At 41.8% G+C, this 23950-nt stretch overlaps 1 protein-coding gene across 2 annotated transcripts in view; it reads right to left on the reverse strand.

Moving 5' to 3' along the window:
• Positions 1–23950, reverse strand: part of zgc:113223 (uncharacterized protein LOC541424 homolog) — a 57303-nt gene that overhangs the window by 14046 nt on the left and 19307 nt on the right. For both annotated transcript variants that reach the window (XM_063059700.1, XM_063059699.1), the window contains 3 exons: positions 8190–8314; positions 5948–6022; positions 4732–4827 (listed from right to left, as the gene is read on the reverse strand). In XM_063059700.1, the coding sequence (XP_062915770.1) occupies positions 4732–4827; positions 5948–6022; positions 8190–8314 (296 nt within the window). The remainder of the gene's footprint in view (positions 1–4731; positions 4828–5947; positions 6023–8189; positions 8315–23950) is intronic.

Here is a 23950-nt window from a genome sequence, read left to right on the forward strand (position 1 = left end):
TTTGTATGTTCTCCTCATGACCGTGTGGTCAGGGGCTCTGGTTTCCTCCCACCTTCCAAAGACATACGGGTAAGTAGGTCAATTGACTGAGTTGTAATAGGCCAGCGTGGGCTCATTGGGCCAGAAGGGTCTGTTACTGGCTGCATCTCTAAAATAAAAATATATAAACAGAAAATGCTGAAAACACTCAGCAGAAACAAGCTGCATCTGTCGGAAAAGAAGCTGAGCTAACACTTTTCCCTTCTATCTCTTCCCACAAATACTACCTGATACCTCCAGCATTTCCTGTTTTTGATTAAATTGAGGCTTTTTGGACTCTCGAGCAGGGCATGCAGTGAACTCAAAGGATAAGGTTATTTCTTTAGTTTTGTGCTTTGACTTTATTGAAAATAACTGAGAGGGGAAAACCAGAAAATGGTTAGCAGCAAGGATGAAACCATTGTAATGTTAGTGGAAGCAGCAGATTGTTACTCCTTCAGTTCATCGAGTCGTAGAGTTAGATAGCACAGATATAGGCTCTTTGGCCCAATTCATCCACCCTGTCCAAGTAACACATCTAAGTTTGTCCTATTTCCTTCTATTTGGCCCACATCCCTCTAAACCTTCCTTATCCATGTCCAGTACCTTACACAAATTGCTGGAGGAAATCATCAAGTCAGGCAGCATCTATGAAAATGAACAAAGAGCCAACGTTACAGGCCGAGACCCTTTCTGTCGGACTGAGGAAGAAAATGGAAGATGTCAGAATGAGAAAGGTGGGGGGGGAGGGGAGGGGGATAGCTAGAAGGTGATAGGTGAAGCCAGGTGGGTGGGAAAGGTAAGGGGCGGAAGAGGAAGGAATCTGAGAGGAGAGGGGAGTGCACCATGGAGGAAAGGATCTAGGGAGAAGTGATAGGCAGGTGAGAAGAGGTAAGAGGCCAGACTGGGGAATAGAGGAAGAGGGGGGGCGGAGGGATTTATTTTTTTTTATTCAGAAAGAGAAATCAATATTTATTCCATCAGGTCAGAGGTTACCCAGATGGAATCCATATATCTGCCTAAATGTCATTTGCATCTTTTAAATGCAGCTTCCTGTGGCAGTTCTATATGCCCATCACACTGAATGAAAAACCTACCCCCTCAAATGCTCCTTTAAATCTTTTCCCTCTCTCTTAAAACTATGTTCCTTAGAAACATAGAAAACTTACAGCACAATACAGGCCCTTTGGCCCACACTGCTGTGCCGAACATGTCCTTACCTTAGAAATTACCGAGGATTACCAGTGGGCCTCTATTTTTTTAAGCTCCATGTACCTATCCAGGAGTCTCTTAAAAGACCCTATTGTATCCGCCTCCACCACCATCACCGGCAGCTCATTCCACGCACTCACCACTCTCTGCATAAAAAACTTACCCCTGACATCTCCTCTGTACCTACTTCCAAGCACCTTAAATCTGTGCCCTCTCATGTTAGCCATCTCAGCCCTGGCAAAAAGCCCCTGACTATCCACACGATCAATGTTTCTCATCATCTTATACACCTCTATCAGGTTACCCCTCATCCTCCGTCGCTCCAAAGAGAAAAGGCCAAGTTCACTCAACCTATTCTCATAAGGTATGCCCTCCAATCCAGGCAACATTCTTGTAAATCTCTGCACCCTTTCTATGGTTTCCACATCCTTCCTGTAGTGAGGCAACCAGAACTGAGCACAGTACTCCAAGTGGAGTCTGACCAGGGTCCTATATAGCTGCAACATTACCTATCAGCTCCTAAAGTCAGTCCCACGATTGATGAAGGCCAATGTACCGTATGTCTTCTTAACCACAGAGCCAACCTACACAGCAGCTTTGAGTGTCCTATGGACTCAGACCCCAAGATCCCTCTGATCCTCCACACTACCAAGAGCCTTACCACTAATACTATATTCTCCCATTTGTTTGGGTTGAACTCCATCTGCCATTTCTCAGCCCAGTTTTGCATCCCATCAATGTCCCACTGTAACCTCTGACAACCCTCCACACTATCCACAACACCCCCAACCTTTGTGTCATCAGCAAACTTACTAACCCATCCCTCCACTTCCTCATCCAGGTCATTTATAAACATCACGAAGAGTAGGGGTCCCAGAACAGATCCCTGAGGCACACCACTGGTCACCGACCTCCATGGAGAATATGACCCGTCTACAACCACCCTTTCCCTTCTGTGGGCAAGCCAGTTCTGGATCCACAAAGCAATGTCCCGTTGGATCCCATGCCTCCTTACTTTTTCAATCAGCTTTGCATGGGGTACCTTGTCAAATGCTTTGCTGAAATCCATATACACTACATCTACTGCTCTACCTTCATCAATGTGCCTTATGAGCCTGATTGAATTTTTTGAGTATGTGACCAAACCATCGAGGCCATGTCCTCTTGCTGCTACCATCAATTCTTAGATCCCATAGCCAATAGGCTCCTGAACTGGCATGGATAACGTCATTCACCACTACCCTGAACTAATTCTATCACTGACAGACTCACTTCCAAGGACTCTTTACAATCATACTCTCAGTATGATTTTTATTTGCACAGTTTGTCTTCGACTGTACATTTGTTGTTTGCCAGCCTTTGTCTGTTTTTGTACAGTTTTTTATAAAATTCCATTGTATTTCATTTTTCCTGTAAATGTCTGCAAGAAAATGAATCTCAAAACAGTATATGGTAATATGAATGCACTTTGATAATAAATTTACTTTGAACATGAGCTCTACCCCATCCTTGGTCAGCTCATTCCAAATACTCACCATCCTCCATGTGAAAAAGCTGCCCCCTTTAGTCCCTTTTAAAAGTTTTCCCTTAGAGCAGTCCAATGTGTCCACAGGGACGTGAGGGCAGAACTTGGAGTGCGACCTGAAGGCCATAAGACCATAAGATATAGAAGCCGAATTAGGCCATTTGCCCATCGAGTCTGCTCCGCCATTTCGTCACGGCTGATCCAATTATCCTCTTAGCCCCAATCTCTTGCCTTCTCCCCTTATCCCTTCATGCCCTGGCCAATCAATCTCTGCCTTAAATATAAATAAAGACTTGGCCTCCACTGCTGCCTGTGGCAAATAATTCCACAGATCCACCACTCTCTGGCTTAAGAAATTCCTCCTCATCTTCATTCTAAAAGAACGCCCCTCTATTCTGAGGCTGTGTTTTCTTGTCTTAGACTCTCCCACCACAGGAAATATCCTCTCCACATCCATTCTATCAAGGCCTTTCAGCATTGATAGATTTCAATGAGGTCACCCCTCATTCTTCTGAATTCCAGTGAATACAGGTCCAGAGCTATCAAACACTCTTCATATGACAAGCCATTCAATCCTGGAATCATTTTTGTGAACCTCCTTTGAAACATCTCCAGTTTCTGCACATCCTTTCTAAGATATGGGGCCCAAAACTGCTCACGATACCTCAAGTGAGGCCTCACCAGTGCCTTATAAAGTCTCAACATTACATCCTTGCTTGTATCTTTTAGTCCTCTTGAAATGAATGTTAACACTGAATTTGCCTTCTTCACCACAGGCTCAACCTGCAAATTAACCTTCAAAGAATCCTGCTCAAGGACCCCCAAGTCCCCTTGTGCCTCAGTTTTTTTGTATCTTCTCTCTGTTTAGAGAATAGTCATCCATTTCATTTCTTCTGCCGAAGTGCATGACCATACACTACCTGACACTGTATTCCATCTGCCATTTCTTTGCCTGTTCTCCTAGTCTGTCTAAGTCCCTCTGAAGCACTGAAGCCTTGCCCCTTTTTGTGGGGAGGCCTCCAATGTCTCTTTCCGGAGCTCTTGAACTATTGGTGAGGTTTAGTCAAAAGTACCACATCAAACTCTATAGAGCTGGTTTATTTTTGAACCAGATATTGAATTAATATTTCTCCAGTGATAAGAAATTTGTTCTCTACAAGCAGGAATCAAGAACAGTCTTCTCAAGGCTCCTTAAGAAACATGTGGCTATTCAGCCCATTGATTCAGTGCCAGCTCCCTGCAAGACCATCCCACCAATCCTATTCACCCTTGCCTCATTTCCCTACCGCCTCACAGCCTATCCTTTCCCACGTGCCCATCATCTCTCCTTTGGTTAATTTCCACTCATCTAATTTGCAGAAGCCAATTATTCAACCACCCACAAATACTGGCTACCTGGGAGGAAACTTAGAACATCCCTACTGCACAAGTACCGGAGGTTGAGAAACGAGTAACTCCTAAAAGAGGCTTCATTTGTTCGTTACATGCCATGTGGTATGATGTGGGCAATCATGATCTTTCCATGGCTATGATTGCTTTGGACAAATTTTCTACAAAAGTGGTTTGCCATTGCCTTGCTTTGGGCAGTGTTTTTACAAGACAGGTGAACCCAGTCATTATCAATACTCTTCAGAGTTTGTCTGTCTGGCATCAGTTGTCGCCCAACGAGGACTTGTGATATGGACCAGCTGCTCATTCGACCATCTACCACCTGCTCGCAACGCTTCACGTGACCCTGATCAGGGGGCTAAGCAGGTGCTAAACTGGTGCTAAACTTTGCCCAAGGGTGACCTGCAGCCTAGCGGAGGGAAGAAGTGCCTTTCACCTCCTGTGGTAGAGACGCATCTCCACTCTGCGACCCAAAAGATGCTGAAATACTATATTGTAATGCAATGCTGTCACATTTAAATGATTCCACTGAAACTCAAAGCAGATCATAATTGAATCTATGGTCACCAAGATGGAAGAACCAATACCTTTTTCTGGATATAATCAATGAGATTCTGCAGATCCAGATCATCCCTGTATCTGATAATTCCTTTCTCCAGTAATGCCACTGCCTTTTCTTCCACCTGAAACAAATGAAATAAAATTTAGAGATGGTTTAAGCTTTGTGGAATTATTGGAAAACAAAACATTGCAGATGCAGGAAGTTGGGAAAAAAGATAGATAATTCCGGAGATACACAGCAGGTCAAGCAGCATCTGTGGAGAGAGATATGTTTCAGGTAGATGATCTTTCATCAGAACATGTGTACTTCCTATATGTGCTGGTTGGATCCTCAACGCTGCTGTTGGTCAAGTCCCTGAGAGTAAACAGACAGGAAGACCAAATGGTTTCATTTTCATGGAAAAATAGACCGAATGAGGCAAACAAGATCCTCACACCTGTCTGTTTATATATCCATGAATGAGTAATACTGTGCACCTTGTGATTGCATTTGTTCAGAAACCCAGGCAGAACATTTCCACTTTCCGTTTGGGGTTATTCATATGCCTTTTACATGAATTGACAGGCGTGAGCATGGAGGACTCAGGGTGGACCCGTGCCTCTGATTTACACTGGTACACACTCCATTTGTGAATGGCACAGCCACTCGGGCAGAATCAGGTTCTCCACAAGAGAGGCTGGGTCTACTTCATCCTAATTCCATCTGCAGCTCTGTATTTGGGCATAGAAACTATATAAGATATCACAAAGCCCTTCACAACCGCAGCAAGACTTGCTCACTCTTTAGTATTCCACTCTCCTTCCAATAAAGGCCAAGTGATCATTTGTCTGAGTATCTTCTGTACCTTAAATTTAGTTTCTGAGTCTCACAAACCAGATACCAAGGCCCCTCAACATGCCAGCATATGTTTGCTCATCCCACATAAAAATATAGTTTGTATTCTTTCTTCCCATAATTGTACACAATCTCTCTTTTCCTCACATTGTACTCCACTTGTCATCTTTTTGATTGTGAGTTTAACAGGTCCAAACCTCTTTGCAAACTTTTTATGCTCTCCTGGAAACTAACAGCAAACCTAGAAGAACCAGCATGGTGAGCCATGGGCAATACGTGTAGTGTGAAACCTTCTCTCTACAGCCCTCATCCTATAACCATGGGATGGATAGTTCGTTCTCTTTGTACCAGCTAAATAATGCAAAGGCACAAAAAAAGAGACAAAAATAGTTGAATATTCAAATTACCTTTTCAGAGAATATGAAGCCAAGTGTAGCAACTGTTACTTGAAGTAGCAGAATGAGCAGGAGAGTCCAGAGGAACTGCCAATGCAAATTCAAGGTTGAGTTTATACAGCGTGGGGTATCATAGAGAGAAAGGATAACAACCTAATGTTAAACCTGGGAAAAATATCATACAACACAGAACAGAGCAGAGTACAGGCCCTTTAGCTCACAATATTCCACCCTTTTAATCTACTCTAAGATCAATCCAAATGATCCTTCCTACATAGCCCTACATTATCATCCATCTATCATCCATGTGCTTAAATGTCCCAAATATGCCCTGACCACGCACCCACCATATTTCAGCCAACATCTGCAGGAGGGAATGAACAGTCTATGTTTTGGGCTGAGACCCTTCGTCAGGACTGGAAAGGAAGGGGGGAAGAAGCTGGAATAAGAGGGTAGAAGGGGTAGGGAAAGAAGTACAGGCTGGCAGGTGATAGCTGAAGCCAGGTGAAGGAGTGTGGGTGGTAGGGGAGGGAATGAGGTGAGAAGGTGGGAGGTGATGGGTAGAAAAGGTAAAGGGCTGAAGATGAATCAATCTGATAGGAGAGAAGAGTGGAACATAGAATAAAGGGGAGGAGGGGGCACCGGAGAGAGGGGATGGGCAGGTGAAGAGAAGAGGAGAGAGGGTGGCCAGGGTGAGGAATGGAAAAAAACAGAGGGGGGAGGGTGGAATCACTGAAAGTTAGAGAAACTAGTGTTCATGCCATTGGATTGGAGGCTAACCGGACAGAATGTGAGGTGTTCCTCCAACTTGAGAGTGGAGTCACCATGGCAGGAGACGAGGTCATGGACTGACATGTCGGAATGGGATTGGGGAGGGGAAATTTGAAACTCTCTTCCACAAATGGCAATTGATGGTGTGGATGTTACTTCTACATGAAAAAAATGAAGGTTTTTATTAACCACTATGGAGCAAAGGCCAGTTAATGAAATTAAAACACAGAGCAACCAAGATTTCAATGAATGATGGAATAAGCTTAATAGGTTATTTGATATTCTCCTGTTCCCAGGTCTCTATCTGGTAATTTACTCATTGCTTTCAATGAGAGTCTTCTATTGGATATCGTACTTCTTGACTCCAGTAATTGCACATCGGGATGTTTAAGCTCATGAAGTTCTTCACTCATATTTCTGCTGTTATTTTTACATCACTGTTAGATTTGTTTCTTCATTAGGTTACCCTAGATATAATTAAATTGAAGACGAGCTTGAAACAGATTCTATAACTTGGCAAATACACTTCAAGTTAAATAAGTGGAAACGAAGCTATTCAAACTTCAAAATTAGGCCATTTGGCCCATCAGGTCTTCACCATTCCATCATGGCTGATTTATTATGCCTCCCAACACCATTCTCCTGCCTTCTCCCCAAAACCTTTGACACCCTTACCAACTAAGAACCTAAACTAACCTAACCTAAACTAAGAACCTGTTCATTCCCCCCTGCAGATGTTGGCTGAAATATGCTTTAAATATACCAATAACTCGATTTTCATCTTTTGCACTATTTATTTTGTAGCTATATAGTAAATGTTTATGCCTTGCACTGTAATGCTGCTGGAAAACAGCAAATTTCGTAAGACGTACATAAGACCATAAGACATAGGAACAAAATTAAGCCATTCAGCCCATTGAAACTGCACCACCATTCTATCATGGCTAAAGAAACTTCTGCTCATCTCTGTTCTAAATGGACTTCCCTCTATCCTGAGGCTGTGCCCTTTGGTCCTAGACTCACCATGATAGGAAACATCCTCTCCACATCCACTCTATCTAGGCCTTTCAATATTCAATGGATTTCAAAGAGATCCCACACATTCTTCCAAACTCCAGTGAGTACAGGCCCAGAGCTATCAAACATTTCTCATACATTAAACAGTTATTCCTGGGATCATTCTCGTAAACCTTCACCGGACCCTCTCCAATGTTCAAAGATGCTCACAATACTCCAGATACTGTCTGACCAATGCCTTAGAAAGCCTCAGCATTACATCCTTGGTTTTGCTACTCCAGTCCTCTTGAAATGAATGCTGATATTGCATTTGCCTTCGTTACCACTTAACCGACAATTTAACTTTTACAAGAACTCCCAGGTCCCTTTGCACCTCAGATTACTGAATTTTCTCCCTGTTTAGAAAATCGTCTGTGCCTTTATTCCTTCCACCAAAAGGCATGACCATACGTTGCTGGGTACTCACTATTTTCAGCAGAATCTGAATATCGCGCAGAGCTCCAAAACAGCCCAGGAAAGTGATACAGAATATTAAGCATCCCACAATGATCAGTATTAGTGCAGGGTCTGCTATCAGTGAATCCACAGCACCTGAAAGAAAAGAGAAAAGCGCAAACTTTGAACACAATGCTGGGTCTTGATCTGAAATATTAACCAACCCCTTGCCTCCACAGGTGATGCTCGACCTGCTGAGTTCCTCAGCTTGCTCTTACTCCAGATTCCAACATCTGCAGTCTCCTGCATCAGAAAGATTTAAGGTGGGCTGCAGCAAAAGAACATCAAAGGCAATTGTAATACAAACAGGTTGTGAGACAGTATGACATAACACTTATTAAAATAGTAATTTAAATCTGCACCTTCAAACTTAAGTCAATCACATTCACTCCATCTGCAACAAGTGGAATTTCCTGGTGGCCAACCATTTTAATTCCAGTCCCCATAATCATTCCGACATGTCTGTCCATTGCCTCCTCTACGGTCATGATGAGGCCACTCTCAGGTTGGAGAAGTTAACTTTGAACTTTGACCACCTCATATTCCATCTGAGTAGCTTCCAACCTGATGGCATGAACATTGATTTCAATAACTCCTATTAATTTCTCCCTCTTCTCTTTTTTCTCATTCCCCATTCTGGCTCCCCTCTTACCCCTTCTCTCCTCCTCACCTGCCCATCACCTCTCCCTGGTGCCCCTCCTCCTTCCCTTTCTCCCATGGTCTACTCTCCTTCCTATCAGATTCTGGTTTTCTTCAACCTTTTACATTTTCCACCTATCACCTCCCAGCTTCTCACCCCATCCCCACTCCTGCATAAACTTGGCTTCACCTCTCACCTTTTAGCTTACACTCCTTCCCTTCCTCCCTTCTTATTCTGGCTTCTTCCCCTTTCCATTCTGGACTTGATGAAGTGTCTCACCCCAAAATGCTGATTCTTTATTACTTCCCATAGATGCTGCTTGACCTGGTGAGTTCCTCCAACATTTTGTGTGCGTAACTTCAATCTTTGATATACCTTAAGCAAAGAACAGTGTATGAGGTCTCTCATGGGTGAGCACTGAAAGCTCAGGGAAAGGCTTGGAGATGTAATTGAAAGCTCACCTAAGGGGAAGGCTCTTGAGAAGTTTATTTTATGAATGATCAAGAAACAAACATCTATCTGAGATCTTCAAAGAGCAAGGTAACCCAAGGTTCTATCTTTGAGAGTGGATTGAAGAAGATGAAGGAGATGGAGCAGAGATGCCAGTGCATGAGGGAGTAGTTGTACTGGAGTTGCAACTAATACTAGAAATCGTGTTTCAGGAGTTAAAAGCATGGAGGAATTGCAGACTCTTGATTAGCAGAAGGTATGCCTTGCAACATCCAAGCCAAAACAACGCTCTATTCCTATCCATCATTCATCATTCACTCCTTCTGCTACTGCTGCACAGGAATGCAAGTATCTTCATCTGCAACAGCACTCCCAGGCCGGTCTGTCAGTACCTCCCAACCCAGCGTTCTCTACAGGACAACACACTCAAAATGCTGGAGGAGCTCAACAGGTCGGGCAGCATCTGTGGAAGTTAATAAACAGTCAACATTTCAGACCGGGATCCTTCAGCCTGAAAGTCAAAGTCAACGTCTGTCCCGAGCCTTGTGGCCCATCAGGCCAGTGCTTATGCCAGTTTCTGTGGCATGAAGCAACTGAGAGTACGAGACCAGTCTTACACTATCACTGCCACATAAGATTCTGCAGATGTTGGAAATCCAGAAGAACAAATATAAAATGCTGCAGGATCTCAGCAGGTCAGACAGTATCAATGGAGGGGAATGAACAGTCCATATTTTGGGCTGAGAACCTTTATCAGGTTGGAATCCTGGACCTTACCTTGTAGCCATGCAGAAATACTGTACACTCAGTGGCCACTTTATTAGATACACCTGTACACCTGCTTGTTAATGCAAATATCTAATCAACAGATCACATGGCAGCAATTAAGTGGATAAAATCATGCAGACATGATCAAGAGGTTGAGTTGCTCTGGCTGAAAGGCTGTGCTGGCTGGAGGAGAACTGCTGAAGCTCCAGCTGCTGGGCCAGAGATACGAGTTAGCTGCTGGCTGTGGGGTGTTGTGGGGGACATTCTGTGGGAATATTGACTGGCGGCCTGTCCAGGTCTGGAACGATATTCGTACATGGTCCCTTGCAAACTCTGATAGGATGGCAGGGAGGGAGACTGATGGTGACACAATAGCACCGAGTGTGAGTGGGAAGAGGTAGGGAGAGGGACTAAGAACAGGAAGATGATGGGTTGGAAGAGAAAGAAAGAAGGTCGGTCTGAAGTAGGTGGATCAGAAAGTGAGGGAAGAGAAGTTGAGGAGAAGGGCCCGAGGGCAAAATTGCTAAATGTAATAAGATTTGAGGGGCAAGGGGGAGTAAAGAAAATCGATCCACTTAAGCTAACAAAAATCATTAGAGGACAAGTAGGGGAAGTGAACCATGTGAGAATTTTGGGAGATGGAAACCTGCTGATAGGATGTAAAACTGAAGAGCAGATGGAGAAGGCAATGAAGGTGACTAGTGTTGGGAAAGTCAAAGTGTCCAGGGTTGTAAGAGTTAGAGCACAAAGGGTCAATGGTTGCAAGGGGGTGATATCTGGGGTTCCCCTCAGTGTTAATATGAAGGAGCTAGTGGAGAACTTGAGGGTGAGGAATAGTTCAGTGAAGAGTGTGAAAAGAATGACAAGGGGAGCAGAGAAAAGGGAGACTGAAACCATTCTGGTAGAATTTGAGGATAAGTTGCCTCCAAAGGAGTTATATTTTGGATTTCTAAGATACAGTGTAAGAGAATATATACCAAAACCTATGAGGTGTTTCAATTGCCAGGAATTTGGGCATGTGGCCAAAGTGTGCAAAGGAAAGAGAAGATGTGCAAGGTGTGGTGGGGAACATGAATACGGAAAATGTGGACAGGGAGTGAGACCAAAGTGCTGTAATTGTGGAGGTAACCATAGTGTAGCGTACTGGGGATGTGAGGTGTTGAAAAAAGAGGTGGAGGTGCAGCAGATAAGGATGAAGGAAAAAGTCTCACATGCTGAGGCAGCCAAGTTGGCAGGACAGAAGAAAATGAATGAGGGAGGGTGTAGCAAAGAGCAAGTGGCAGCTAAAGAAAGGCAAGATAAAGAATGCATGGATAGAGAAGAAGAAATTGGTGACCTTTATAGCAGGAGTGGTAAACGCAACGAATGAGATCAAATCTAAAACTGAAAGGATTCAGATTATTGTGAAAGCTGCAGAGCACCATTCGGGTATGATAGGATTAAAATGGGAAGAAGTAAATGATGAACTCAGGGTACGGTCAAGTCAAGAGACAGTATGTGTGGGTTGATATTACTAATAATGCTACTTCTTCAATGGAATGCAAGAAGCCTGATTGCTAATGGACAAGATTTTAAGCAGATTATAGCCAGTAGGAGAGAAAAGCCAGATGTTGTGTGTATCCAGGAGATCTGGTTAAAACCTAATTTAGATTTTGTTTTATATGGTTATGAGGCATTAGGGCGAGACAGGAAAGAGGGTGGAGAAGGAGGATGTGCAACTTATGTAAAGCAAGGTATTCCTTGTAGAATACTAGGTGTAGGAAGTGAACAAGAGTATGTGGTAGTAAAAGTATGGGCTGAAAGGAAAGAGTTGGTGATTGTGAATTATTATAATCCATGCAAAATACTAGAGTTAAACAAGCTTGAGGAGGTAGAAGGGCAGAATAGTAGTAACGTTGTTTGGTGTGGTGATTTTAATGGACATAATGTATTATGGGGGAGTGACAGAACAGACATTAATGGTCAGGTAATAGAGGAGTTGTTAGATGAGAAGTATTTAGTGTGCCTAAATGATGGCAGTAGTACTAGAATTGATATTAACACAGGTAAAGAATCTGTGCTTGATCTTACATTAGTATCAAACTCCATTGCATCAGTATGTGATTGGTTAGTGTACCAAGAAGGAACTGTAGGGAGTGATCATTACCCAATCTGGTGCAAGATAAATATTTCTGCTTCATTGGTCACAGAGAATACAGGTGGGAAATGGATCCTTGAGAAAGCCAATTGGGAGAAATTTCTGGAAAAAAGTGATGGATATCTAAGTCAGGCCAGTGATGGAATGGACGTAGAAACACTTGACAGCATATTAAAACAAGGTATAAGATCAGCTGCATTAGAATCCATTTTTTGGGTTTTTTGGATTTTTTGGGTTCAATCAATTTATCCTAGCAAGCCCCATCTTGTCAAACTTTCTTTTTCAACCTTCCATGATGGATCAAGCTTACTCTGATTGGAAAATCAAAGGTATAGTATCTTTTCGTGATTTATTTATGGATAATTGTTTTATGTCTTTTGATCAACTTTCTAATAAATATAACTTACCCAGATCTCACTTTTCTAGATATTTACAGATTAGGAACTTTTTAATTACTGTTTCCACTAATTTCCCACATCCATATCCAACGGATAATTTGGAAAAAATTTTAGATTTAAATCTCTCCCAGAAAAGTGTTGTAGCAATCATATATAATATAATTTTGAATTTATGTCCTGATGCTTCTAATAAAATTAAAGCTGACTGGGAAAGAGAACTTGAGATTAATATACCGACTGAAAAATGGGAAAAAATTCTTCAGTTGGTGAATTCATCCTCTGTATGTGCTAAGCATAGGTTGATACAGTTTAAAGTAGTGCACAGGGCTTATATGTCCAAAGATAAACTATCTCGTTATTACTCTTATATTAATCCAATATGTGACAGATGTCATTCCGAGATAGCTTCTTTAACCCACATGTTTTGGTCATGTCCCCTGTTGCAGAAATATTGGAAAGATATTTTTGATATTATTTCAACGGTTTTAAATATAGACTTACAACCGCATCCAATTACTGCTATTTTTGGACTACCAATGATAGATTTAAATAATTTAATCTCTTCATCACGAAGGATGATTGCATTTCTTACTTTAATGGCTAGAAGGTCTATTTTGTTGAATTGGAAAGAGATTAACCCTCCTAAGGTATTTCATTGGTTTTCACAAACTATGCTGTGTTTGAATTTGGAGAAAATTAGAAGTGCAGTTTATGACCCTTCCATTAAGTTTGAAAAAACTTGGAGGCCATTCATTCAGCATTTTCACTTAATGTAATATCTTTATTTCCAAACTTGTTTTATTTCTCTGTATTGCTGTTGGAGGGGAATGGAGTCGTCGGCACTAAGGTTTTCTTCTTTTTCATTTTTAAGCTCTTAGATTTGCCCAAGTCTTTTAGTTTGGTTGATTAATTTTGTCTTTCTTTTGGGATGGGATTTTTTTTTTGGTTTTGGTTTTTTTTTTCTTTTTCATGATTTTTTTTAGTTTTTTTTTTATTTGTATTATCCGTTGTTAGTTTTATATGATTGGGAGCTTTGTCAAATTTCAATATTGGACTTTATGATTACTGTTCGTAAGTGTAACAATTTATCTCCTATTATTTGTATCATTGCTATGTTTTGTTTATATATTCTAAAATTAATAAAAAGATTGAAAAAGAAAGAAAGAATCCATTCCGAAAAGTAAAGGAAGAATAAAGAGAATAATACCATGGTGGGATGATAATTGTAAGGAAGCAGTGAGAAATAGAAATAAGGCATTTAAACTGGTTAAAAGAACTCATAACTTCCAACATATGATTCAGTACAAACAAGCTCAGGCAGTAGTAAGGAGGGCAATAAGACATGCTAAAAGAACGCACTGGAGAAAGTATTGTGATTCAGTCGGAACCACAACTCAAATAGGAGAAGTGTGGGGGATGATAAAAAGGATGGGAGGGGACAAGAGAGAGTGGAGGTACCCAGTTCTGGTTGATGGAAATGTGACTGCAGTAACAAATAAGGAAAAGGAAGAGTTGTTGGCAAACACTTTTGTTATGGTACATAGTTCCGATAATTTGTCTGAGAAGGGTAGAAGAGGTAGAGAGAGAACAAAAGCTGAAAATATGGAGGCTTTATGTAGGAAAACTAACCTTGACGGTGTGCAAGATGTCCCTTTCAGCATGGGAGAATTAAGAAAGGCACTAGATAAAACAGGAAAGACTGCGCCAGGTAAAGATGAAGTATGTTATAGTATGATAAAATACTTGAATGAAGGAAGTCTGGAGAAACTACTGCTTCTGTATAACAAAGTCTGGAATGAAGGGAGAATACCAGGGGGCTGGAAAGAGGCAATAATTATTCCAATAAGGAAACCTGGGAAAGATGCCAGCAGGCCAGAAAACTACAGGCCAATTGCCTTGACATCACGTGTATGTAAACTTATGGAACATATGATAAATGAGAGGTTAGTGTACTTCTTGGAAAGTAGAGGTATGGTGGCTGTGTATCAAAGCGGGTTCAGGAAAGGAAGGAATACTATGGATCCAGTGTTGTGTCTAGAGGGTGAAATAAGAAAAGCTCAAGTAAATAAAGAGACAGTGGTTGCAGTTTTTTTGATGTTGAGAAAGCTTATGATATGTTATGGAAAGAGGGGCTCCTAATCAAGCTACATTTAATGGGAATTGGGGAGGGCGATGTTCAATTGGGTTAAGGACTTTCTAAATGGGAGAACTATTCAGGTGAGGATAGGATCAGAGCTATCGAGCCAGTATGTTGTAGAAAACGGGACGCCTCAGGGAAGTGTAGTGAGTCCAACTTTATTCTCCATTTTGATAAATGATGTATTCGTAAATATTCCAACGGAAGTGGAGAGGTCATTGTTTGCAGATGACAGGGCTTTGTGGAAAAGAGGGAGAAATATTGAACATATAGTTATGAAAATGCAAGATGGAATTAATCAAATTGAAGAGTGGGGAACAAAGAGGGGTGTTAAATTTTCAGTGGAGAAGACAAAAGCCATGTTCTTTACAAGGAAAAAGTTCAGGGGACTTAATTTGAATCTGTATGGAAGTAACCTGGAGAGAGTTGAAAGTTTTTGGTTTTTGGGAGTGCACTTTGACTTGAGATTAACATGGAGAGAACATGTTAGATATGTAGTTAGTAAATGTAAAAATGTGATAAATGTCTTGAGGTGTCTTGCTGGATTGGAATGGGGTGCTGATTTTGCATCACTGAAGAATATTTATGTTGCATTAATAAGAACAAGATTAGACTATGGAAGTATTGTATGCAGGTCAGCAGCAAAATCTGTGCTGGCAGAACTGGATATCGTGCAAGCTCGGGCTCTAAGGGTGTGCTTGGGAGTGGTTAGAACTTCCCCAGTGTATGCACTCCAAGTCGAAGCAAATGAAATACCATTGGGGCTGCGACGTAAACAGCTGGAGGCCAATTACTGGATTAATTTAAGGGGGCATGGTGATAGCCATCCTACAAAAAGGGTGTTGCAGACATGCTGAGAGAAGGAGAGGTCACAAAAAGAAAGTTTTGGCTAGACAGGAGAGCAAACAGCAAAAGATATGGGTGTATACGATAAAGAGTTTTGTCCAAGTGTGGTGTGGCCTGTCAGACCTTTCTGGGTATTAGAAAATCCCTCTGTAGATTTGGAATTGCTTAAGATTAAGCACAGTAATAAGACGGCTGAAATACTCAGTGAATATCATAGTTATAGGGAATGTAAATATAAAGGCATACAGATTTTTACTGATGGATCAAAGGATCCAGAAACAGGTGCAACAGGGTCTGCAATTGTTGTACCAAGTTATCGAGTGGAGATTAGCAAGAGAGCACCTGATTGCTTGAGTGTATATGCAGTTGAAATGTTTGCCATATTGTTAGCACTAGAATGGAGTGAGCAGGTTGATTGTAATAATTTTGTGATATGTAGCGAGTCTGTGTCAGCTCTTGCAAGCATTAAGGCGGGTACAGCTAGAGGTCACCAGGATCTGCTTTATGAAATCCCGTTTGCAAATTCAAGACTGGCTAGACAAGGCAAAAATATCACATTCATGTGGGTTCCAGCACGTTCGAGTAATATGGGAAATGAGACAGCAGATAAGCTGGCAAAAGCAGCAGTCAAAAAGGGATCTGTAGAGGTCAATATTAAACTATCAAAATCAGAGGGGAAGAGCATAGTGTGGAGAAGGATAAATCAACAGTGGCAGCAGCATTGGGATAGAGCAATAAAAGGAAGACATTCACATTCAATTCGGAACAGAGTAGATATGGGAAGAAGTAGGGGAGTAAAGCGGAAGGAGCAAGTAATTATAAGTAGACTGAGAATTGGGCACAGCTACCTTAATGGCACCCTGGCCATCATAAATAAGTATCCAACAGGTTTTTGCGATCTATGGCAGGAAACTGAAACAGTAGAGCATATCCTTATTTCATGCCGGAAATTTGCACAGGAAAGGCAACAAATGTTACAACAATTACACAAGATAGGACTGGCAGAGAACAGTGTTAAAGGTTTATTGGAATGTGGGGAGAGTGATCAGGGGAGGAAATGTTTGTTCAGTTATTTAAGGGTGACGGGACTGGAAAGACGGCTTTAAAGTGAATGGACAAGGAAGGACAATAAATCCTGAAGATGGCAGTAATGCAACAGTGTGGATGCCAACTGCCGTAAAAACTCAAAAAAGAAGAGGTTCATTTGGAGGCTGGGGGTGAGGGGCTGGGTTGACTGCTGACCCGGCTGATGGTTGCTCTTGTGGCCTTGATGCGTGAATGTGATTTGGAACTTGTTGAGGGAAGGAGAGTGGGGAAGGAGTGGGAATTGCTGGGAGGGGGTTGTGCGGGTCCGGTAATGGCAGACAAGGTGGGGGGGGGGTTGAGGGAAAGAGAGTGGAGAAGGAGCGGGATAGGGATTTGGGATCAGAGGCAGGCAGCTGGGGAGAAATGGATTATTGTGAAGGGAGAAATAAAGGGAACGAGGAGATAGTGAGGGGATGGATGAATGAAAACTGAGACAAAGGGAATAAAAGAATAAGAAATGACAGTGGAGGGAACTCAGAAAATGAGGAAGATGAACAAGTTCAGAGAGAAGGTGTTGTCATAATTAGGTTTAATGAGAACGCTCAGGGACATATGAAGAAAATTAACCCGTTTGTGCTAACAACAACTCTGGCAAATAAGGTGGGGGAAATAGTATTTGCAAAAGTCGTTAATGATGGCAATCTATTGGTAAGATGTGCGAATGAGGAACAACTTGAGAAAGCACTTAAGCTAAAAGAGATAGGAAAATGCAAGGTGGAATACACAGGGAGGGTGGGAGCACAAAATAGTGGTTGTAAAGGAGTGATCACGGGGGTACCAATGAGTATAAATATGGAGGAGTTAAAGAGGAATATCAAAGGAGAAAAAGTAATGAATGTTCAAAGACTGAAAACAACAAAGGAGGGAGTGAAAAAGGAAAGTGAATCAGTATTAATTGAATTTGAAGAAGAAAGAGTGCCAAGGAAGGTGTTCCTGGGTTTCATGAGTTACCCAGTAAGGGTGTTTGTGCCAAAACCACTGAGGTGCTATAATTGTCAAAGGTTTGGACACGTGGCTAAAAACTGTAAAAGGCAGAGGAGATGTGCTAGATGTGGGGGTGATCATGAATATGGAAAGGGCGGAACAGGAGTTCAACCAAAATGCTGCAATTGTGGAGGAGCTCATAACGTGGCATATAGTGGGTGTGGAGTTATGAGACGGGAGAATAAAATTCAAGAAATAAGAGTGAAAAGAAAGATCACTTATGCAGAAGCTGTAAGAATGTCAAGAGAACAGAATAATGCTCCTAATGAACAGGGAGCAATTGGGATACGAGAGATGCAACAAAGAACAAATGACATGATTTATGTAGACAAAAAGGCTCTAGTAACCTTCATTGCAGGAGTGATTAATAGTACGGCTGAGGTAAAGTCAAAAAGTGACAAAATTCAGTTGGTGGTCAAAGTAGCAGTAAACCATTTAGGGTTAATAGTACTGACATGGGAGGAAGTGAGGGAGAACCTCACTAATCAGTCAAGCCAGGAAGTGTCATGTGTTGGTTAATACTAATTATGGTGATTCTTTTACAATGGAATGCAAGAAGCTTACTGGCCAATAGCCAGGAATTCAAGCACTTTATTAAAGAAATGGTTGTAAAACCAGATGTAGTGTGTATTCAGGAAACTTGGTTGAAACCAACTTTAGACTTTGTGGTATATGGGTATACAATGATAAGGAAAGATAGAAATCTAGGGGGAGGAGGGGGTTCTGCTATGTTAATCAAGCAGGGTATACCATATAGGGTACTGGAAAAAGGAGATGATCAGGAATACATAGTGGTGGAAGTGTGGGAGAGAGGGGAGGGAGTGGTTATAATTAACTACTACAATCCATGTAAAAGGTTGGATTTGGACAGCCTATTAAAGATACAAGGACAAAACAGACATAAAGTAGTGTGGTGTGCAGATTTCAATGCTCATAGCACAATATGGGGGGATCTGATTACAGATCCAAATGGAAAGGTAATTGAAGATTTGATGGAAGAAATGGATTTGGTGTGTATGAATGATGGTAGCGGCACAAGGATAGACATAATAACAGGAACTGAGTCAGTGTTAGATATTACGTTAGTGTCTAATACCTTGGCTGGCATTAGTAACTGGGGAGTTTGGACTGCTTCAACAGTAGGCAGTAATCACTACCCAGTTTTGTGTTCAGTGGGTGAAAGAGTTGAAGTAAGACCAGGTGGCGGAATCCCAAAGTGGGTGTTTGGAAAAGCAGATTGGGGTAAGTTCCAGAAGTTGAGTGAAGAAGCATTGACAAAGATTGACATTTCTGGAAATATAGATGAATTAAACAGTCAGGTGACTTCAGCAATTATTATGGCAGCAGAAGGATCTATACCCAGGAGTAAAAATAGGATGAATAGGAAATTGGTACCATGGTGGACAGAGGAATGTTGTCAGGCTGTAAAAAACAGAAATAGAGCATTCAGGCTAGTTAAAAGAACCCATAATGTGCAGCATTTGGTTCAATATAAGAAAGCACAGCCAGTGGTGAGAAGAACTATACGTCAAGCTAAAAGGGCAAGTTGGAGGAGTTTTTGCGACAAGATAGGAAGAACAACACCTGTGGGAGACATATGGGGAATGATTAAGAGGATGGGAGGAGACAGAAGGGAATGGAAAAATCCAGTAATGATATCTGAGGAGGAAAGGCAGTCTCCAGTAGGGATAAGGCTGAGATCATGGCCAAGTCATTTGTACAGATACACAGTTCAGAAAATTTGTCTGAAGAAGGGAGAAGGAGAAGGGAAAGAACAAATAGTCAACACCCAAGTATGTTAAACAGGAGAGAAGGAACAGATGATATAATTGATGATCCATTTACGTTAGCAGAAATGGTGGGAGTAATAAAGAGATCGAGACCAACCTCCCCAGGGGAAGATCTGATATGCTCTGTGATGCTAAAAAATCTAGGAGAAGGAGCACTCTTGAAGTTGCTGCATTTTTATAACAGAGTGTGGGAGGAGGAAAGATTACCAAATGCATGGAAAGAAGCAGTAGTAATTCCAATAAGGAAACCTGGCAAGGATCCATCAAAACCCACTAGCTACAGACCAATAGCATTAACATCAAATATATGTAAGATAATGGAAAGGGTGATAACAGAAAGGTTGTCATATGAGCTTGAGAGGAGGGGAATGCTGGCAAGTTATCAGAGTGGTTTTAGAAAGGGAAGGAATTCCATGGACTCAGTGATAAGGTTAGAGACTGAAATAAGGAAGGCCCAGGCAAATAAAGAATCGGTAGTTGCAGTGTTTTTTGACATTGAAAAGGCCTATGATATGATGTGGAAGGAAGGATTATTAATTAAACTGCGCAAGATGGGGGTTGGTGGGAGAGTTTTTAATTGGATTAAAGATTTTTTGTTTGGTAGAAAAATTCAAATTCGGATTGGATCAGAATTATCAAAACAGTACATAGTGGAAAATGGCACATCTCAAGGTGGTGTGATTAGCCCGTTACTTTTCATCATTATGATCAAAGATGTCTTCACAAAGGTACCAGTGGATATAGGTAGGTCACTGTTTGCGGATGATGGGGCCTTGTGGAAAAGAGGCAGGAACATGGACCATATAATCAGGAAACTACAAGGAGCAATTGATGAAGTGGTGGAGTGGGGTTATGATTGGGGATGTAGATTTTCAGTAGAAAAAACTCAAACTGTATTTTTTACCAGGAAAAGAATTGAGGTAGGGAAGAGGTTAAGGATGTATGGGATTGAATTAGAAAGAGTTGGATCATTTAAATTTCTGGGAGTTATATTTGATTCACGATTAACATGGGCAGACCATATCAGGAAAGTTGAGAAGAAATGTAAAAAAGTAATAAATGTGATGAGATGTTTGACTGATAGGGAATGGGAAGCAAGTTGTTCAGCTTTGAAGAGAATATATGTGGCTTTAGTGAGATCTGTGTTAGACTATGGAAATATAGTATATGGATCAGCAGCTAGATCTCTTATAAGGAAACTGGATGTGATTCAGGCTCAGGCTTTGAGAGTGTGCAGTAGGGCTTTTAAAACGTCACCAGTGTCAGCCCTACAGGTAGAAATGGGAATAATGCCTTCGGAACTAAGAAGGATGCAATTGATGGCAAACTACTGGGCTAACTTGCAGGGGCACGATGATTCTCACCCTACTAAAGGAGTGTTGCAGGAGTGCTCGGTAAATGGGAGGTTTCAGAGGGATACCTTTAGTTGGGTAGGGCAGCGGTCCCCAACCACTGGGCCGCAGAGCATGCGCTACCGGGCCGCGAGGAAACGATATGATTTGGCGATATGAGTCAGCTGCACTTTTCCTCATTCCTTGTCATGCTCACTGTTGAGCTTGAACGCACGCGAGGTCATTACCCGCGCTTCATCCATGTCAGCGCGGGAAGGAGATCAACTCCTCGAGTTTGCAAATGACGGCGAGCTGAAAAGTATGTTTGACATAACATCTCTGCTGGCATTCCGGATCAAAGTCAAGGCTGACTATCCTGAGACAGCCACGAAAGCACTGAAAACATTGCTTCCATTTCCAACATATCTCTGCAATGAATGCAACGAAAACTAAATTGCAGAATAGACTGGACATAAGGAACCGCCTTCGAGTATCGCTGTCTCCCATCAGCCCTCGATAGGACGGTGTTGTTGCAGGAAAACAAGCCCAGGGCTCCTACTGATTCAGCGATATTGGTGTGTTGCAATGATTTTATATGTTCATATGGGGAAAATATGTGCTGTGTGTTTAATATCCAAACGTTACTTAAAATGTTAAGATGCTATTGACTTATATAACCATATAACAATTACAGCACGGAAACAGGCGATCTCAGCCCTTCTAGTTTGTGCCGAATGTTACTCTCACCTAGTCCCACTGACCTGCACTCAGCCCATAACCCTCCATTCCTTTCCTATCCATATACCTATCCAATTTTTCTTTAAATGATAATATCGAACCTGCCTCTACCACTTCTACTGAAAGTTCGTTCAACATTTACTTCAAGCTCCCCTGATAATTGACATCACTATATTCATGCGAGGAAAATATGCGCTGTGTGTTTAATATTAAATTCGTCAGAAAAAGGCTTTTAGAAACAAAATTGAGTGTATTAGCCACTTATCACCTATATTCCGGTCGTGATTAACACCCTCCCCCCCACAAGAATGCCGGTCAATATTAAACTGGTCCGCAGTGCAAAAAAGGTTGGGGACCCCTTGGGTAGGGAATGATTATTGCTAAAGAATGTGTAGTGTTTGATCTGAGGATAAGTCCTTCAGTAGTTTATCTGGTTGTAGCTCCATGGAAGCTTGTATGGCCTGACATAGACTGGCATTTGTTAGAGGTAAAAAGGAAAGAAAGATATAAAACTGATTTGGTAAATGCATTTAACTGTCATGTGATGGAAAAGTATAGTGATTATACTCACATTTATATGGATGGTGCGAAGGAACCTGAAACAGGAGTGACAGGGTTTGGGGTGGTTATACCAGCAAAAGAAATTGGTATCAGCAGAAGAACATTTAATAAGTTAGGGGTGTTTACAGTGGAGATGCTGGCAGTGTTGGTTGCATTGCAATGGGTGCAGAAAGCCAGACAAGTCAAAGCATTGATATGTTCAGATTCATCCTCAGTTCTAGCAAGTTTAAGGTCTTTTCACATAAACCGTCGGCAAGATGTACTTTATGAAGTCCTTCAGTTAGTTGCAAGAATTGCAAATCAGGGAGGTCAAGTAAAATTTCTATGGGTTCCAGCACATGTAGGGGTGAAGGGGAATGAGAGGGTGGATGAGTTGGCAAAGAGGGTGTTAAAGAAAGAAAACATAGAAATGCACATTAGTATCAGTAAAGCAGAGGTTAAGTGTGCAGTCTGGGAAAAAATCAACCAAATGTGGCAAGAAAGATGGGACAGGGAGGGGAAAGGGAGGCATTTATATCAAATACAAAAATGTGTTGCAGGTACTAGGGTAGGTAGTGGAAACAGAAGAGAGGAGACTATGTGGACTAGGTTCAGGCTGGGACACTGTGCATTAAACAAAACATTGAAAATGATAGGGAAACACCAGACAGGATTGTGTGAGGAATGTTAGGAAGAGGAGTCAGTAGAACATGTAGTTCTGAGTTGCAGGAAGTAAGGGATACAGAGAGAGATGATGAGAATTAAACTAAGGGAATTAGGGGTGCAGGAATTCACATTAAAAGAGTTGCTGGGCATGGGTGAGAGAGCACAGGTTAGGGTATTTTTTGCTTTCTTAAGGGGTACAGGGGTTTTTTATAGGATATGATGGGTAAACAGGAATGGGGTACTAGGATGGCCAAAGATGGGAGGATAAAGTATAGGTTGGGGTTTGTGTGTGTGCGTGATTGGGTGAAGGGATTTGGAATGTAAGTCTATTGCACACTCCGGAGCAGAAGGTGGCGGTAATGCACCATTAAGCTGGGTGCCGACCGCCGTAACGAGAGAGGGAGAGAGAGAGAGAAAAAAGAAAGAAGAGGTTCAGTTGTTGTTCAGACCAAACATCAGAATGGGGAAGAAATGCTATCTAAGTGACTTTGATCATGGAATGGTTGTTCGATCTCCTGGGATTTTCATGCACAACAGTCTCTCGAGTTTACAGAGAATGATGCGATAAACAGAAAACATCCAGTGAGCAGCAGTTCTGTGGGTGAAAATGCCTTGTTAACTAGAGAGGTCAGAAGAGAATGGCAAGACTAGTTCAAGTTGACAGAAAGGCAACAGTAATTCACATAACAACAGCGGTGTGCAGTAAAGCATCTCTGAATGCACAGTATGTTGAACCTTGATGTGGATGGGCTACAGCAGCAGAAGACTGCACTGGGTTCTCTCCTATACCTAATAAAGTGTCTGCTGAGTGTACCTTTACAACAAAGAAAGCTGCAGTCCAGTCATTAACTTGTCCACGTCCTCTTCTCAAGGGGCATTTCGGGAAAGCTAAATATTGCCCAAATGTGTTACAATAGAGAGTGGGGCAAGTGTAGGAGTGCTTTGGCCAAGAATTTTAAATGGAATACACTCAATCAGGTATGCATCAACAGTGACCAGTGGGAAGTTTGGGATTGGACCATTGACAGGGGAGCATTCCTGACAAGAGTATACATTGATTTAACCCTGCAGGAATCCCAAGGCAATAAATGCAAGAGAATACAACTTCTCTCTGCAATCCCTTGAACAATGGACGATGGAGGTTGTAGTTTAAAGTGAATTGAAGGGAGAATTTCTCAAAGGAATGAGGAAATCAGGGAGAAGATTGGTATTGCTTTATTA

Source organism: Mobula hypostoma, chromosome 9 (assembly GCF_963921235.1).
Source record: "Mobula hypostoma chromosome 9, sMobHyp1.1, whole genome shotgun sequence".
In the NCBI taxonomy this organism is placed as follows: Eukaryota; Metazoa; Chordata; class Chondrichthyes; order Myliobatiformes; family Myliobatidae; genus Mobula; species Mobula hypostoma.